Source organism: Pelecanus crispus, chromosome 2, assembly GCF_030463565.1.
Source record: "Pelecanus crispus isolate bPelCri1 chromosome 2, bPelCri1.pri, whole genome shotgun sequence".
Classification (NCBI taxonomy): domain Eukaryota; kingdom Metazoa; phylum Chordata; class Aves; order Pelecaniformes; family Pelecanidae; genus Pelecanus; species Pelecanus crispus.
This window is the reverse complement of record NC_134644.1, coordinates 9,318,779-9,336,332: the sequence shown is the minus strand read 5'-3', so window position 1 is coordinate 9,336,332 and position 17,554 is coordinate 9,318,779. Positions and strand designations below refer to the sequence as shown.

General features: G+C 41.4%; 1 protein-coding gene across 1 annotated transcript in view; it reads right to left on the bottom strand.

The window, feature by feature from the left end:
• Positions 1-17,554, bottom strand: part of DPP6 (dipeptidyl peptidase like 6) — a 425,888-nt gene that overhangs the window by 73,144 nt on the left and 335,190 nt on the right. Inside the window, exon 8 of the mRNA XM_075704683.1 lies at positions 16,497-16,617. Coding sequence (XP_075560798.1) covers positions 16,497-16,617 — 121 coding nt within the window. The remainder of the gene's footprint in view (positions 1-16,496; positions 16,618-17,554) is intronic.

Genomic DNA, 17,554 nt, shown 5'->3' with positions numbered 1-17,554 from the left:
CTAAATCTCACAAAAGCACTGAAACATTTCTGATGCATGCCAGACTTCCCTGGTTCACCATTCACCAGGTCAGCATCCAGTTCAAATTCTCCTCACTAGGAAGGTCAAAACCAGATAGGTGGGCTCTTAAACAAGAGATGCCCCATACACAGACTTGTGGTGTTCCTACTCAAACAACATAACATTTTAACTGAGTCCATCATTCCCAAGAAAGGGGTTTTTAAAAGAACCTCGAGTTTGTGTGTGGGCAGAAGTGAATGTCTTCTTTGTCGTACAAGCAGGATGCCAACTTCTCCCACCGCTGCTCCAGGTCTGGTGTTTATCGATGGTATCCATAAGCCAGAGCAGCAGCTTTACTGACATGGCTAAAATGGGGAAATCCACAGAGAAATTCCCAAATTGGTCCCTGCTCCACAGTGCTGGACAATAACCACATCAACTCCCTGAGCCTTCTGCTGACCCTCCCATCCCACCAGTTTATTTTTATCATCAATAGATGATGATACGTCTGCAGTTGTTCCAGGTGCTAAATATTAGAGAATAGAGCTGAAAAGCAAGGAAGGATCCTAAAATACCTACTTTTGGCTGGAAAATTATTTCTCTAGGGTATCATCACTCATGATACAATCTGGCCAAGATGCATTAAATCACAGGGCTTTGACACCCTTATCAAGAACCTCCACACATATAGACCTTCAGGCAACACACAGGGCATTGGGGGTAGACCGGTAGAGCGAAGGGAGAAAAAACCCCAAGATTATTTTAAAGCACCATAGTTAATCCTTTCCCTCCTCGTGTGCTGCAACTTTGTGCCGTGCCTCCGAGGGGCAGCACAGCCTCAGTTATCGCACCTGAAATCCTTAAGCTATTGGGGACACAGCTCATACCTCCTGTCCTATTCTCACGATTTCTAGCCTGCTGGTGATACTCCAGAATAACACATAACAGTCTCTGGGTTAGTATGGGTCAGTCCAATCATCTAGTGAAGTTTAATTTTTAAAATGAGATATTGAATCTGTTAAGTCATCTCTGTGCCTACAGTCTGAGGCAGAGACTAGAAAATCAAACCAAATGCAATAAATACAATGATCTCCAGATAATTCCCATCAAGTAAGATTTATTTCAATGTCTGTTTCAGACTGTTGCCTTCAATTTTAAAAGCAAAATAGCATGAAAACATAATGTTTTGCTTTTAGGAGCTGTTTTTCTTCAGTTCTATTTCTTACCAGTTTCCCAAATCTTTAATCTGGCTATCTTGAAAGCCTCCTTTAAAGAATTGCTTTTGATCTAGTCTTATACAGTAGCAACTGATGCTGATTTTTTTTTTTTCTGTTATTGTTCTTAAATCAAATACAAGACAATGACTCAACTTTGAGGAAAAGCAAAACTAATGTAGGAGGCAAATGCTCGTGAGTCATATGTATAAAAAGGGAAGGACTGAAGTGATTTGCTCCTATTTTCTGGGATTTGCAAGTCAGGTAAGAGTCCATCAGCCCCTCCACAATGCAGAACAGAAGTCACAGCCTGGCAGAGCTGGGGCAGCTTTAACAGCAGATGTTTGCCTTCTGCTTGTAGGGTGCCCCATGGGTTGGAAAGGCTCCTGCTCCTGTTGAAATCACTTGGGACAGCCCAGCCTTCCTGCACAGTGACTCACAAGGACACGTCTCTACAGTCCTGCATCCCTCATGCCCTGTGACCAAACCTGAAGGAGACCTACCAGGGGTCTGTGCTGGAGGTGATCCCAGGAACGTGCTGAGAACAGCCAGATCTGGGTTTTCGTGCAATGCTCTGCATTTTATTTTGTGTCTAGGGACAAAGACGAGACTCTCACCTCAGTTTTGTGTCCTAATTTCTCTCATCTCATCTAAAACCAGGTCAATAACTGTGCCTCAGTTTGCCTGTTTCTAAAAAGATGGTAATAATTCCTGTTATATCAGGACATTATATGAAGTTTTATTAATTGATGGTTGCAAAAGGCATTAAGACAGAATAATTGCCTCATTGAAGGTCATAATTAGACATGTACCAAGAAATATGGCTGAGCATCATCTGTGATGCTCATTTAATCTCATTCTTGTATTTTAGCAACAAGTGTGTGGGTGCTAAGGAGGAGAGCTGTTCTTACAAAGGTGACCACTGTATTTAGAATGAAGTTTAAGCACTTTGTTACACTGACACCCAAATAACCCTGTGCAAGTGATGTTATACACATTAGAGACGAGAGAAAGGTTCACGCTACAGTGAAGTACAAGAAATGGATCTTGGAGCGGGGCAGGGTAGACCTCTCCAAAGCAAGACCATCAGCAATCCCTGGTCTGGGAGGGTTGTGCTGGAGAAGCTTGCCTGGCTCGCCTTGGCTGGAGGTCAGCTCAGGGGCCAGCGTTAATCTGATCAAAAAGGGGGATTGTGAAAAGCTCATCCAACTCAGGCTGTGAAATCATGCTCTTGAATCCTAATAATTTCTACAGCAACCAGTTGTTATGTCACAAAGAATTACGATCTAAAGTTGGGGGGGGAAGAACAAGCTGACACACTTTCGTGAATACCAAATCTTGCTGTAGGCAGAACTGGAAGACTTCCTGTTGGAAAAATAATTATGTTTCTATATAGTGTGCTCTAAAAAGTTCCTTGTGAGACATTAAGGCTCTTATTTCTAAATGTGATAGAACTGGGAAGTGTCCAGGATTATCAGAAGAATTTTAGAAAAATCAAAATTCATGCAGAAACTTTGGAGATGATTTCAAGAAGATATGCAACAGAATGATGGATTTTTGTACTCATAAAAGCTTATAAATGACTTCATTTTAAAAACAGAACTTTTTTTTTTATTATTCTTTTCTGCACTCTGCTCACTTTTCCATGGCATATTTTATGTAACAGAGTTTTGAATTAAAATTCAAGAGAACCCCCCCCCCCAAACACACCACCGTAGAACAGCCATACACACCAATCAAAAGTAAAATGGAATTTCATCTCTCATTGCTTTTTTCTAATCACGATGCTATTTGCATACTATATTTTTCCAGCAGATCATGCAGATTTCTGACTGGTTGCAGCACTCCTATTCTGTGTGACTCCTGACAGTGAAGCTAGCTGCTCGTAGCTCTCCATAGGCTTACCACATGGTGGCAATATAACTTCCACCTTCCTGCTAAGGAGGTAAGTAGCCTCTGATTTCCTCCTTCATTACTTCTTACTTACTCTAATGATTATATTTGTAGGTGGCAATTACAGTCCTCTGAGTTTCTGCTTTCCATTTCCTCTATAAATTTAATAGACTATTGTTGGGTTTATTTTTCAAATAAACTCTGCTACATTTCTAAGGACATTAAACCCTGTTATATAAGAGTTTTTCTTTTGGCTAATGTGATATTGCATGTTTCTCTGATCTCTAATGAAGTTTTGAGGACCACTGTGGAATTATTCCTTTTTGCCAACACGCATTCATGTGCCCTTCTGTATTAACTCTTTCCCTCCAAGATAGTACCTCTCTCCTTTAGTCTGTGTTGCTTTTGTTGCCTCATTGGAATTGGGAAAAAAGAAGTCTCAAATGACTTAAAACCAGCTTAAAAATAATACATGAAAAACAAAAAAGAAAAATTTGGAATATGTACATAACAATAACAACAATACACCCCCCCCCCCCCCCCCCCCAAAACAATAAAAGATTCAGCCTGGAAAGGAATTAGAGATGCATAAGAAAAGATGATCCATGAGAGATCAGGCCTTTGTAAACCACACTAAGGAGTAAACTTGTAGTCTTCATTTTAAATGACTGTGCTACTTAGAAAATGAAAAAAAAAAAAATCTATCCATTACTACTTCATTTTAAATCAGTATGTGGAGATAGCCTAGATCTAAAGTACGATGTAAACCTCTTTTCTGCATTTTTGAAAAAGTGTTGATACTTCTCAGACTGGAATATAACTATTACTAGGTCTCAGTAGAAAGGGATCATTCACTAGTCCCTTGCCCAGGCATCACAGATTTAAGGCTTAACTAGTTATATTCAAGAATACAGTACTATACAAGTCAGTGGAAACACTCAAAAAAGAAACAAAATCTTGAAGCAAAACTCAGAGAAGTTAAAGGAACATGTACATTTGTTAGAGGTATCAACTTCTGCTTAGCTGTATAATTTTTCTCTGGTTCTAATGTATAAATCAAGGTATTGTACATACTAGGTGAGATTGTAATTGTGAATTTTACATCTACCTTTCTGGCACATTTGTGTGAATTATGGAAAATATTTTTCTGCTAATAGATTGGAATTCAATACTCTGCCTGACAGACTGCAGTGGATGCCCTTCACTGTATAATTAGTACCAGGTGAGACAAAGAGTGAATGTTTTCTTGGTGTAGTTTACATCCATATGGCCACTACAGCTGCAAAACCATCTAGGAGACCTAGCTACATCATAAGAAATTTCGTGGTTAAAAACACAGAGCACTGGATAGCATGCTTTGGTACTATACGATGCTTCCACTCATTAAAATCTCAAAAATCCTTTAGAAGTGAAAAGAGATTCCTTCAAAATCCACAATTAAGGAATTTATTAATAATAAGAATTTAAAATAATTAAAATAAATTACAGTATTTAGCTCTTAGCAGCATTTTGTTTTGCCATGCTGTTTATTGTGACTCAAAACAACAGACTAAAATTTTCCAGTGCAGAGCAACGTACAAGAACGTTCATGGTCTTAAAACTTCTTGTGGTTGGGGTTTAGGGCACAACAAATTTTCAGTCATTATCCAGAAAAAAAAAAGGCAGCGGGGGGGGGGGGGGGGGGGCGGGGAAGGTAGTCTAATCATAAATTTCTGGTATTCAAACAATACTTGTTAAGCTAGTAGCACAAGCTGGCTGATCATTCAGCACCAAGATGACACATGTGAACACAGAAATGGCCACGACCCCTTTAGAAGAAAAGAACTGGGAAGAACAGCATCAAATCGAGCTCTACACGGCCTGGCTGTGCAGTGGAAATATTTCTCAAAGTAGGAAACCCAGTTTGTAACAGAAAGAGCAGAAAGCAGGCAAGGAGGCTGGGGAAAACATATGTGGTTGCTTCTGTTCTTGCTGGAGGCTGCAGAGCTGAGCAGACGTGGAAACACTGGTTTATTCCTCAGTCTTACCCTGTTGCGGTAGCTTTGGTCTGGCTCTGCCTTGGCGGACGATGAAACCTGGCTCTTGACGTATCACCCCACCTCCAGACCCCGAGAAACCACAGTGGATGTGGGCAAGGGCTGCAGGCAGGCAGAAGCAGGGTGCCAGGTTGGACCAGCGCCTGCCGTTGTTTGCCACGGGCTTGAAGGAAAACACCTCCCACCAGTTACCATGTTGCTCAGTCCTTGCAGTCCTCAGCCCACATCCCAGGATGCCAGGACATGATTAAAGGTTCCTGCCGTCCGCCTGCATTCCGTTCCTGCTGTCCCACGCTGGCTGCTTTGCACCACTGCAGACCAGGAGCAGCTGTAACTGCTGCAACCCACCCTGCCTGCAGACACACGGCGTTTGCAGACAGCTGGTATCGCCAGCCTGGCGTGCAACAGCCAACGCATACCTGGCCACTTGTATTTTACTACTTACCTATCCAAAAGTTTTAAGATCGCGTTTAAAATATGCTATTTTCCTCCCCTTTTCTAATTACTGTTAACTCTGTGGCATAGTTTCCCCTGTAGACCTGTACCCACTGAAGACTGGAAAACAGCTGGTGCAGAAGTTACGCCATATGGTCGTTACTTATAGCAACATAAACTAATTGAGTGTTGAGGGTGATATAATCCCTGGATGCTTTATCTTTTAGAAACTGCTGGTATGTCAACCTGATTGCCTTGAAGATCTGCCCTAGCTCTTCAGTTCTCCAGATCCAGAGCAAAATCCAGGTACAGTCACCTCATGTCCTGGCTGGTGTCAACATTGCAGTCACCACTGGGCTTCTTGTCCCCAGTTTGAAAAATACCTTGCAGACTAACACCCATATCCCTCATGTACTAAAGGTCTTCACACTGTCCAGTGAAGAGCTGGCAGCTCGAAACACTGGTGCAAAAGAAGAGTCTTGTTTTCCCAGTACCAGGACCCGAGCGTGTTGGTTATCATTCCTCATGCAACATCAAGCACAAGCAGCACAGATAGGAATACTGAAGGTCTCTTTTCACATACAAAGATTTAACCTCCTGCCTGTTCTGCTGGAGGAAACAACGGACTTCAGCTCTGCGGGGGCACCCCTGCTCCCCAGCCAGCCCTCGGCAGTAACGCGCCCTTTGCGCTTCACAGGTCATTGCCTCCTCTGCTTTTCCAGGCAAAGACCCGCTCTGACTTCTGAGTGTTTCCAACTGATATTAGGATTTGGAGTTGTAGTTTTTAACTGCACTTCAGTTTGCTTTTTTTGCCTTTTTTTTTTTTTTCATTAGGAGAGCTGACATACACAAATTATGAGCTGACTTCTGTCATTATTTCTGATATTCTTTTGATTTGCCTACTACTATACACTAATGGATAGGCCAACTCTCTAGTGAGAATAACATATCTCAGCAGAATTTTCATCCCTTTCATGTAGCTGTCACTTGTTCTAATTGGCGCAGAGTACATTTATTTTTGCTTTTTTTATTTCTTACGGCAGATACTCTTTATTCAGGCTGAGGAGCAGCGAGACAAGGAGGATGGCTATTTAAACAGCCTGTAGTTTTTGCACTGGACCCTGAATTTCCATAAGCAAGGCTGCACCAATGAAGAACTGGTATGTCAAGAAAAAAAATACAGAAATTTACTTTTCAGGTCAAATTGATTATGCACTAACATAAAATTTCTACAGCTATCTTTCAATTTGGTTGTTCTTTCTGTCCTTTTAATCACTTCTTGATATTAAAGTATTAAGCTTGGTTTGTTTCCTTTAAGACATGTTTTTCAACAAAAAAATCATGGACACCTTCAGAATAAGAAGCCCACCTATTTCCCTCAGGGCAATAATGAGAAAAATGTGAGTTTATCATGATAGAGAGCTCCATTCCCTACACCTGTCTTGTACAAGCAGTTTACGTGTATTTACCCTGTTGTATATAAAAACAGGTATTCTGTAACTTCTGAAGGGATATTGCAAAAGCTCTTACAGTGACTTTGTAATCTCAGAGCCAACATGTCTAACTGCAAAGAGATCAGAAAAACCCATCAAAACTATACATAAAATCATATAATTGTAGGTCTAGAAGAAGCCCAAAGAAATCTTCTAAGCCCCTCCTTGCACTGAAATAGGATTGATGTTTATCTCAAAAACCTATGACAAAAATCTGTCTAATTCACTCTTAAAAATCCCCCAGGACAGAGATCCCTACAGTATCCCTGGGCAACATGCCCTAACAGATATATTTTCCCCCAATATTAATGTACATAGTTTTCATGCAATTTAACCCAATTCTTTAATCTTCTACAACATTCTACAGCCTGGAAGACTCTCATGCATGTCACAGCCCCCAAGCTCCATTCTACCAACACAGAAACGATGCATTTTTCTGTTATCCACAGTGAACCTGATCACCTAAATGTATTCTCTGTGTTTTATCACGTCAAACCATAGATATGATTTTATGGAGCAAAAACATAGCTCTCAAATTTGAGTGAATTTGCAGATACTCTCTAACATTCACACTCTTTTTTTCTGGGAATAATGTCAGTTTAAGGTATTTCCTTTGCAACCCTGCTAGTGGACATAAAGCATGAATATTACAGCAAGACCCTTGCATTCAGCATCCTGGTGCAGATCCAGAGCACCATGATTAGCTTCTGTGGAGTTATTCCAGACTTCAGATTAGCATGGTATAGGTCAAAATCTATTCTGCAATATTTAAAGTGCTAGTATACTAATTGGTTATTAAAAATACCAGCATAATCAGAAAATGGGGACACAGATCTCCAATAGAGTACTTAACCCAAGGCTACTGTAATGAATTTGGTGCAGAGAAATAGAACTCATGTGCAAGCAGAAAACCATAATATCTCTGTTATATAACTTTTAATACACCATTTTTTGGAAATATTTGACTCAGCGATACCATATCTATTTTCAGATACCTACCAGGTGCTACTTTCATACTCCGATACTCTTCTACGTATTTTATTTGTCAACTTTTTAGTCTTTATTCACATACTCTTGCTTAAGCAGAACAGTAGCTAACTAACTGGGTTTAATTTGGTTGCAAACTGGGTAGCTCTTTCCTCACATAAGGTAACTTAAGAGGTAACTGTATCCCTGACAAAGCAGTGGCAGTGAAATAGCAGTGGAAAAAAGAAGAGATTCTACCACAGCAGCTGGTTAAATTTTTCAGGGAGTTACACATCTCAACTAAATCTGCAGAGATCAAAAGACTTAGTCTGGATTTAAACTGCTGTAACTGAACACAATTTGTGCTCTCATGTTTGCTATATAGACTGCAAATCTATTTTCAGGAAAAGCTTCACATAAATTTCAATAATCTCTTTAATCACATAGCCAACCAGACCTGAACGAGTCACTCACAATTTGTTGCAATGCAGATGAGTGTTGCCTTATCTTAAAAGATTAAAATACTGGCAACAGCAGAGTATGACATTTTTATTTTTACTATTACTGCAAGTATATAGAAATCATCCAACAATGATCGGATGATTTTATCCAACAAAGAAACAATTTCATCCAGCAAAGAATGAATTGCAAGAGACTGCATGGAACTATAAGAAACTACCTAAAATATTATAAAAACAGTTCAGACTTATCCAAAGTCTTCCCTCTGACTGTGACCAGGCTGGCATTATATCTGGAAGCACAGTAATTCTAGAAAGGAGAATTTTCTTTTCCCTTATTGGCCTGAACTGGCTAGCATCGAGGTCCTGCCTCCAAGCGTGATGCCAAGAGAAGCATCAAGGCTCAGAGCTTTTCCTGAAGAAATGCACTTTTAAATGGGAACTCTGTGAAAGAAGAGTGCAAGCTTCAGGGCAAACACAAACAACTTCACTTGCTGAACACCTCTTGACTTAGAGTGCTGGCAGCTGCTGGGTGACTTCGATATCAGGAATGACATCTGGCTTCCTTCCACTGCCCCAAGGAGACCAATGACCACAGTAAATAATATTCTGTTTTCCTTCCAAAAGCCATCCTGAAGCCTGAATGATGGCAATCCAAAAACTAGAGGATGGCAGGTGTTGGGTTTGGCTGGCAGCCCCCTTCCAAACAACCTTCTGCAGAAAGGGAAGGTTAAAGACTGGGCTAGAGCTGGCAAGGTTTACTGTGGTGCAGTGCTGGATTTTGAAGCCCGTCCAGTTAACAGCACATTTTAAAGTTTTCAGGAGCTTGCTGATTTCTAGGCAGGCATTCACAATGTGCATTGTAAATGGTTCAATTTTCCCTGACCTTAGACAACTGAGAAGGGCCAGAAGCCTGTTCCTGGTGATGCGATCTATAATGTGAGCTTCCCTATGATAGGGGAACCTCCGCCAAAGCAAGAAGGTGAGGGAACTTCTACCAATCCTTTCATGACATGATCTGGTGAAATTTAAGGCTCTCTTTTCCTCTGCTTTAACATGAATAAGGGAAAATAATGTTGCATCTAGTTTATTTTCCTTGCCACAGAATTGTGTACGGTGAAAATACCCACTTCAAACATGTAGCTGAGGCCAAGAGCTGCTCTTCATTCTTATTTTGACTGCAACTGAAATGGGCAGATTTTGTGCACATTTGGTATAAATGAACATGCAAATAAAGGTGCACCAATATAAATAGTCACCTACATTTTCAATAGGCAGCTAAATAATAGTTAACTGGGAATTGTATGGCCCCAAGTGCTACACAACAGCTGCATGTACTGAATGGGCAACACTGAATGATGTCCAACATGCAAAACAGAGGAAAGCTTCTATTCTAGGATGAGAGGAAATGGCCTCAAGTTGCATCAGGGGAGGTTTAGATTGGATGTTAGGAAAAATGTCTTCACAGAAAGAGTAGTCAAGCATTGGAACAGGCTGCCCAGAGAGGTGGTGGAGTCACCATCCCTGGAGGTGTTTAAAAAATCTGTAGACATGGCACTTTGGGATGTGGTTTAGTAAGCATGGTGGTGTTGGGTTCACGGTTGGACTGATGATCTTAGAGGTTCTTTCCAACCTTAATGGGTCTATTCTAGTTTTACTTCCATTAAAAAATAATCCTGCCACCAAGCCAGGAAACATGAAATTAATTATTACTCTATACTTAATTGGTTTAGTGGTGGACTTGGTAGTGTTAGGTTAATGATTGGACTTGATGATCTTAAAGGTCTTTTCCAACGTAAACAATTCTATGATTCTATTTTTCTATTCTATTTCAATATGGTGACAATGTCACTGAAGTACCACACTGGCTTTGCTACTTCACTTGAGCAAGCGCAAAAATGAGGTACAGATTCCATGCAGCTTCCCCAAAAGCCCTGAATAACATCAGCATGTATTTGAGGACAAATGAGTGATTTTCAGACTGGGGGTGCATTTGTCATACTATCTGAGGCCATTTCCCAGTTCCAAGTGTTTTCCTACCCCCCTTCACTCCATAGAAGATGTGTAGAACTGCAAATTTATCCATGTCCATGAAATATTTCTTTGTGAGTGAGAATGTGAAAGTTCTTAAAAACAAATTAAAATCTGTATTCACTGTCCCAGTGATTCTTCACACATCTTGTCAAAAAGGAATCATTTGTAGTCCCATTAGGGCTGGCCCCTTTTACTGTCTGGAGCCCTGGCTTTAGCATTCTTTTGGCAAGAGATTTATTTATCCAGAGTATCTAAAAAAATTCAGTGATGACTCAGTCTAATTATTCATCTCATCCTCCCCCACCAGGTCTTGGAGCTACTAATTACTGGGAAAGGTTAGCCCTACACTGTGAAATAGTAGGATATCCGATATCCTTCTCTGGTGACACTGAACAAGAATTTTAGGAGTTACTTGCTTTCAGCCTAATTATGAATGTCCCTTTTCAAATTCAGGTATAATTTGATCATCAAATTTCCTGTTTCCAAGCAGAAGTTCAGCGTTCTCATATTATACAACGAAAAATTGAGCACATGGACAAATTAAGTAAGGCACTGTTTCAGCAGACTTATCTAGCATTTTCCCAATATTAGGACCATTTCCAGAGTCCCAGGATTAATACTTCTAAACTTAAGAGACATATCTACTTCTGTTGCTTGAAATACTATAGGCATAAAAGATACTGCTCAAAATAGCTGCTATTTGATTTGGCAGCTGCTACCAGGCACTGCACTTCTGAGACCAGCCATACAAGTTCTAAATATACCCTCTGATTTTTGTGAGATGGTGATTAAATTATGGAAAAGATTTTTCTTTATTACTGTGTTCTCTTTCCTCTCTTTATAAAGTCTAGAAAAGGAACAGAACCACTATTAGCATGAATCAGCCAGTAGCTTTGGATGTGTAGCTCCCATAAGCTCAGAGAGAGTTTCAGGGAAATGTATGTGAGGGGAAACTGGGAGCCTTTCATAGATCTTGCAGCAAAAAAATTCTGCAGTTTCATTGTCTTAATGACGATGACATCCTGGCCTCTCCCACCAGGTGTCACTGCGAAGTCACATAAGAGGATCTGTTGGTGATAACATAAGATGCAGGCAGGATGAAGATTAATAAGGCATACGAATCATCGCTGAAAAACAGGGGGTTTGTCACTCGTCCTCTCACTCCCTAGCCAAAAAATAAAGCATAGCAACACCGCTGTGCATTAAGCTCAACAGAGCAGAGTATCAATTTTAAATGTTGGCTAGGTGTAGCTCATATTGCTTAAGAGTTTTAAACACGTGTGATATGAGCTGGGGCTGGTGCTTGGCTGCCAGATGTGCTTCTCTCTGATGTGAGGATGAGGAGATGTCCAGATGAGACCTCACAGCTACAGTGTCAGGACTAAGTCTGGAATGGGGATGTTCACTTTGAGATGGTCTTTAGAGACTTACAGGACAAACCCTTCTGATCGCTCTGACAGTGACATGAGATGAGGGGGTAACTCACGTGCAATTCTCCCTTTTGCAACCAAAGTCCCTAAAAACCAAAAATGTGTCCCGCAGACCAAGTTGCCAAATAGCTTCTAAGGGACTAAGCTTACATCTGAGGACACATGCAACAAAACACAAGGAAATCCCTGTTTCACACTCTGTGGATGGGATAGGGCCATCTATAGGTGAAAATGCTTCCTTCCCCTCCCTCCGGTGACAGGAGCACACACCACCATGTCGCATCCTGTCCCCCATGATTTCCAAGTGCGCACTTTGCAGCAGAGCATAACTCCATAAGTTGTCTACCTCTATCTGTGAAGGCAGACTTGCTCAAAGGAAGTCACACCAGGACTTCATAGCAGTGCAGCCCAGAAAATGTCCATGTCCTGCTCAGCGGAGCCATGTAAAGTGGCCCTGACTTACCCTGCTGGGGTGTCCCAGGTCTGGCAGCAGTGTGCCAGCACAGAGGGAGGTTCTCCTGCCCCATTCCCCAGAATTCAGCATCACACAATCCGAAAATCAATATGCTTCCAAACTGCAACTCAGGGACAGCGCAACCTCCTTTTTGTCACTTAGCAGGATCACATAGGTGACCTCTGGCAGAGCCCCTCACTGCCCGCCTTTCTCACAACATCTGTACAGTCTCTCCAAGTGCCTGGTAGCAAATGAAGATACTTTAATTACACCGTGACAGAATTCATTTCTGTTGAAGAGCTCTATAACAAAGTGCTTAAATGAAATGAATTTTACCTGCACTTTACTTGTTAAAATATACGTTACTTTTATTAAAGTGCTATATATATAAAGAACATATAAATACTCTTATCCTATCGCTTTGAAAGTACTTGGTGCTATACCACCACTTGTTTTAAAATTATCTTTCAGCCTCATTGTTGCTAAAACATATTCTCAGATGAACAACAATCATACAGCAATCTGAAATATAAAACACTCCTTCCTAGTGCTTCGCATTTAAATGCTTAGCTGGTTTCAGCTGCAGGACTTTAAAATCTTTTTTATAGGATATCACTCCATTTTAGTATAAGCATCTATCAGGCACAGCTCTGAAAATGTTAAGTCAGACTATGAAAACATTGTCAATGCTTATTTTAGTAATAAAAACCATGTTTAATCTATGCTTTCATGTTACAGTAATCTATGTATCAATCTATAACCTTCCAGCTAAGTAGATTAAGCTCTGATTGATTTGAAATGTTTTTCACTATATTATCAAAAGTCTACAGATCAGCATAAATACCTTGAAGAAATTTTTTCCCCTTTGGCAGATTTACAAAAGCAGAGCTTAACTTGAATTGAAATGAACTTCTGCATTTTTCCAGGGCAAAAAGCCTGTCAAATCTACTCTAGATCTGCTCTGCTTCTGGACTTAGTAAAAAACAGTGATTAATAGTACCGTGCATCTATTCTATCGTGACAAAAGCAATCATGTTATGAAGAAAAGTGTGCCCTCTGGGTCTACCATTCATATGAAATGTCAGGAGTTACCCCAAATGGTGGCACTGCTGGGAGTGCCATCTGCATAACGCACTGTGCAAACAGCTCTTGGAAAGGGTGGGGGGGATTTTTGTTGATGTGCTCTTGCCGATTACAATAAAAGACCTTAAAAATTGGCTTCCTTAAATAGAAAACACCAAGGGTTGTTGGGTGGGGGGTTTTTTATTTTTGCATTACATTTAGGGAAAGTGAGAAGCAGGTCATGAGCTGTCACAGTAACCCGGCAGGCGCTGCGGGGAGGCTCGGTTGCCGCTGCCGGAGGTGGTGAACTTCAGCAGCAAAAAGAGCACGCGAGGGAAGAGGAGTGCGCTGAACTCTCTGTGATCCCGTTGCAGCGTTTCTCACAGCTCCTTTGCAGACTATCTGATGATGATGGCTGCACAGATGGAATTAGATTTTTACATATGCTCAGCATCCATCTTGGTAGCTCGCTGAGACAGTGGCAGTGCAAACAAATATGGGTCTGAACATCCCACCCAGCTCCGCTGGGGAGGTGGGGAAGACATGTCTACAAACATCCGTGGGAATGGGGGAAGAGGAAAAATAGCCCTGAGGTGGTAAATTTCAATCTTTGCCCAGATTTCAAGCAATTTCATTCAGGTAAGTTTGGATTTAAATTGTTGTTCCAGTTTATTCCACCGAAGAGGAGGCACCCAAGAAAAGGAGAGAATTTGGAAAAATAATGGTGCCAGTAACAATGTGTCGGCAGAGCATCCCAGCTGCTGCTAAGGTAAAACTTCAGCCCCACTGACAAGGATGCCTGAATTCCCATGGACTCTGGTGGGGAGGTGTCATCCATCTCCCAGTGGTCCTTACCCATTTTCTGCCACACAATACCCAATTTCTTCTCGGATCCTGCTCCATCTTTCCATGCGTGCAGAGAGCTGACATCTGAACACTGCAGACGCATCCGATCCTGTGCCCCCACAGCTTGTTCAAGCATCTGCCATGAATCCTGAGTCCTGACTCCGGTCCCAGGTTTACCTCCGTGAGGACCGCACAAGTGACGTAGTGCAAAAGATACTCAGCTTACACAGTCCAGCTCTGGATTTGATTTTTGATTCTGCACCGCATCACTTGGGAACATTTATATCGCAGGTTTTCCTATGGGTCCACCTACACTTTGCTTGTGAAGTAAGAGAAGTTTTTATTTCAGTGTAAACTGTCCTTGGATGCACAGTGACATTTCCAAAAGGATGCTACGTCCTAATTTCTGCCAAACGTACTCCCAGTGAATAGCAGGTTCAATGGTCCTACTCTGTACATGCTGCTCAGAGAGGTTACAGAACCTGGCTTGGTATAACCAGACTGTATTTGATCATACATTCATTTCTTATCCCAGTACATTAACATAAAGTTAACAAGAAAGTTCATTATAAAGGACAAACCTGAAAGTCAATGTCAGCCAACAAATTGCCCAAGCAATCCCGTAATTGAATAAAAATATGCGTCAGCAAAACAAGTGTCATCATGGGCTTGCCGGTCTGCTTGGAGTTCACCGGCTTGACAAACTCCTCTCAGCACGGTGCTGTTTGCGAGACTCTATGAGAAGACCTTATGTACTAAGTGATGTTTATCAGCAAAATACGGGTACTAATATGCACATTTGACCTACGGAGTCAAACGGGCCTGCCCACAACTTCAGCGACAATTTAATAAATAAGGAAAAATGAAAGAAAATTAGCATTTTGTAACTTCTTAGCCACTCCTCTGGTTACAAAGTGCTTCACAAGGAGGACATTCACTTGCAAATATTCTGTGGTACAGTGTAAACACACATTTAAATATCAAAAGTAATCTTAACTGCTATCAGATTTTTCCACTGATGTTGTTGATGAGTTTGTACACTCATATATGGGACAAGCTTCTCTGGGATTGGCAAACAAAATAATTTATTTTAATTCCCTCATTTTTTAGTCCAACAGCCCCAGCTTCGCTGTGATACAGAGTAATTTAAGGAGTGGTGCATATTTTTACACCAATTAACAGTGAATGGCATTTTGCAACCTCTTCTGTTCCATTAAGTCTCAAGGAAACTGGGAGCAGACAACAGAGCACAGTTAATACCTCTACAGAAAGAAGTGTCCAGATACATGTAAGAAAAGCTTGGGACTGTGCTGGGACATGCAGGAGAAAGTGTGACTTTAGAGGGAAACTCTGTCACAGAGTCCCAAAACTAGGATCCTTGTGAAAAGGAACTGCTGGCAGCATTATCCAGCAACAGAGAGAGGGATGCATGTTGTGTACATGTTATATACATATATGATATAAATATATTAATTTTAAGTCTGATAAAATACTAGCTTAAAAAGTTATAACATCCCCCAAAAGAACTGAGGATGGCTGGATCCTTTCCTAAGCTAGTGAGCAGGTGAGATTTTGCAAGCAGCTGCTCACAGACACCTAAATGGCCATTTGCCAGCTGAAAGGACCAAAGAAAAGCAGTGCTCTAGCAATGACCCTCTACCCCATCAGGGCCATTTTCAAGGGAAAGAAGCCAATTACTGTGAGGACCTGTCTGCTTTTAGAAAATTTTTAGGTAGCAAGATCTGGGCAGCTTCCAGGGCCCACCTAGTGCTGTGGAAAACAACCAATCAAGTAAAATTGTTTCCTCATGTCTTCCTTTAAAATAAAACCCCTTTCCCTCCCCATTTCTGGCCTTTTCTGTGATTTGAAAACTGGCACGTCTATGAGTGATTGCAGGTGCCATTAAATAATGAAGCAGTTCTGTTCATTAAAGCGTGGTGATTTATTACCTTTGGACTAAGGGAAAGAAAAACAGCCTGAAAAAAGAATTCTTACATCATTTCACATTATTTCCAGTCCAGCACTTCAGACAACTGTTAGAATAGCAGATTTTCAGCTCCGTGGTCCACCAGTCCCCAGAAATGCAATGCTGAACATCTAATTGCAGCCAGTTCTGTAACTCGAAAGTGTAACTTAAACTCATAACTAACTGCTGCACTAAATGTCGTGTCCTACCTTCATACAGCCAGTCGCTGAGCCCATTGAAAATAACACCTTCCTTTCCTGTGGAGACCACTCGGATGGCTTGTTTCCCCACATGGGCACAGTAATAGATGTTATTCTCAAAGATAAATATCTGATTTGAAGGGAAAAAGAAAAAGAGAACAGCATTAAGCAGTGGCTCCATTATAACATGTTGCATTTTGCTTTTACAATAATTGGCAGTACAAAATCACATATCACATTTTTATAGCATCGTTTGTCAAAACAGGGTTTCCGCAGCTTGCTTGCAATGCCATCAACTAATAGAAAGATGTTAATTTACAACAAACTGAAGCCTTGGTCCTCTGATACAAGCTTTATTTTTCTCCCTCCTGTCTTCATTTCAGGAATTGAACGGTGTGGTTAGAGGGCATGAAATGAAGAGTGCCATCACTCAGGATTTTGAGAAAGTGGTCCAGGACCCAGTAGCAGTTTGCAGAGCTGATGTTGATGCTCTGTGGTGACTGAACTGGCTACTGGATAAATAGCTTCTTGGTTGTTTCCAGCTGCTCCTGCTTCCTTAAAACACAGCTGGCAACCTATTAAATAAACCTGAATCCAGTTTTTAATGCAGTTTTTAATGTAACAAGACAACATGTGCTATTGAATAGGCATCATTCTATGTGACTGTAGCACATTGGCTAACAAAGCACAAGGAGGCTGGTGTTTTGGCTGGGGAGCAGGTGCGCATGCTCCAAAGACCCAAAGGGGTGTGCTAGACCTCCCGCCCTGCCCTGGGCCCCAGGTCACCTTCCTACAGGAACCAGGGTGGATGGGACAAAGGCACCCATGGGGTCTCACCTCCCTGCCAGCATGGATGCAACTGTCATAACCCCCAGCCTGTCTTTGGAAACCTCTCCCCTCCTGTTGCAAAAATCTAGTGGACTCAGGTTGCTGAAAGATTACGTGATCAAAACGTCATGGGACCTTGCAGCTCCTCAGGAGGGCAAGGGCAGGTCCACACCAAGGATCACCATTGGGTACCTAAGCCTGCCTCTGCAAACGCCTGCTCACACAGCTGGTGCTGTCTG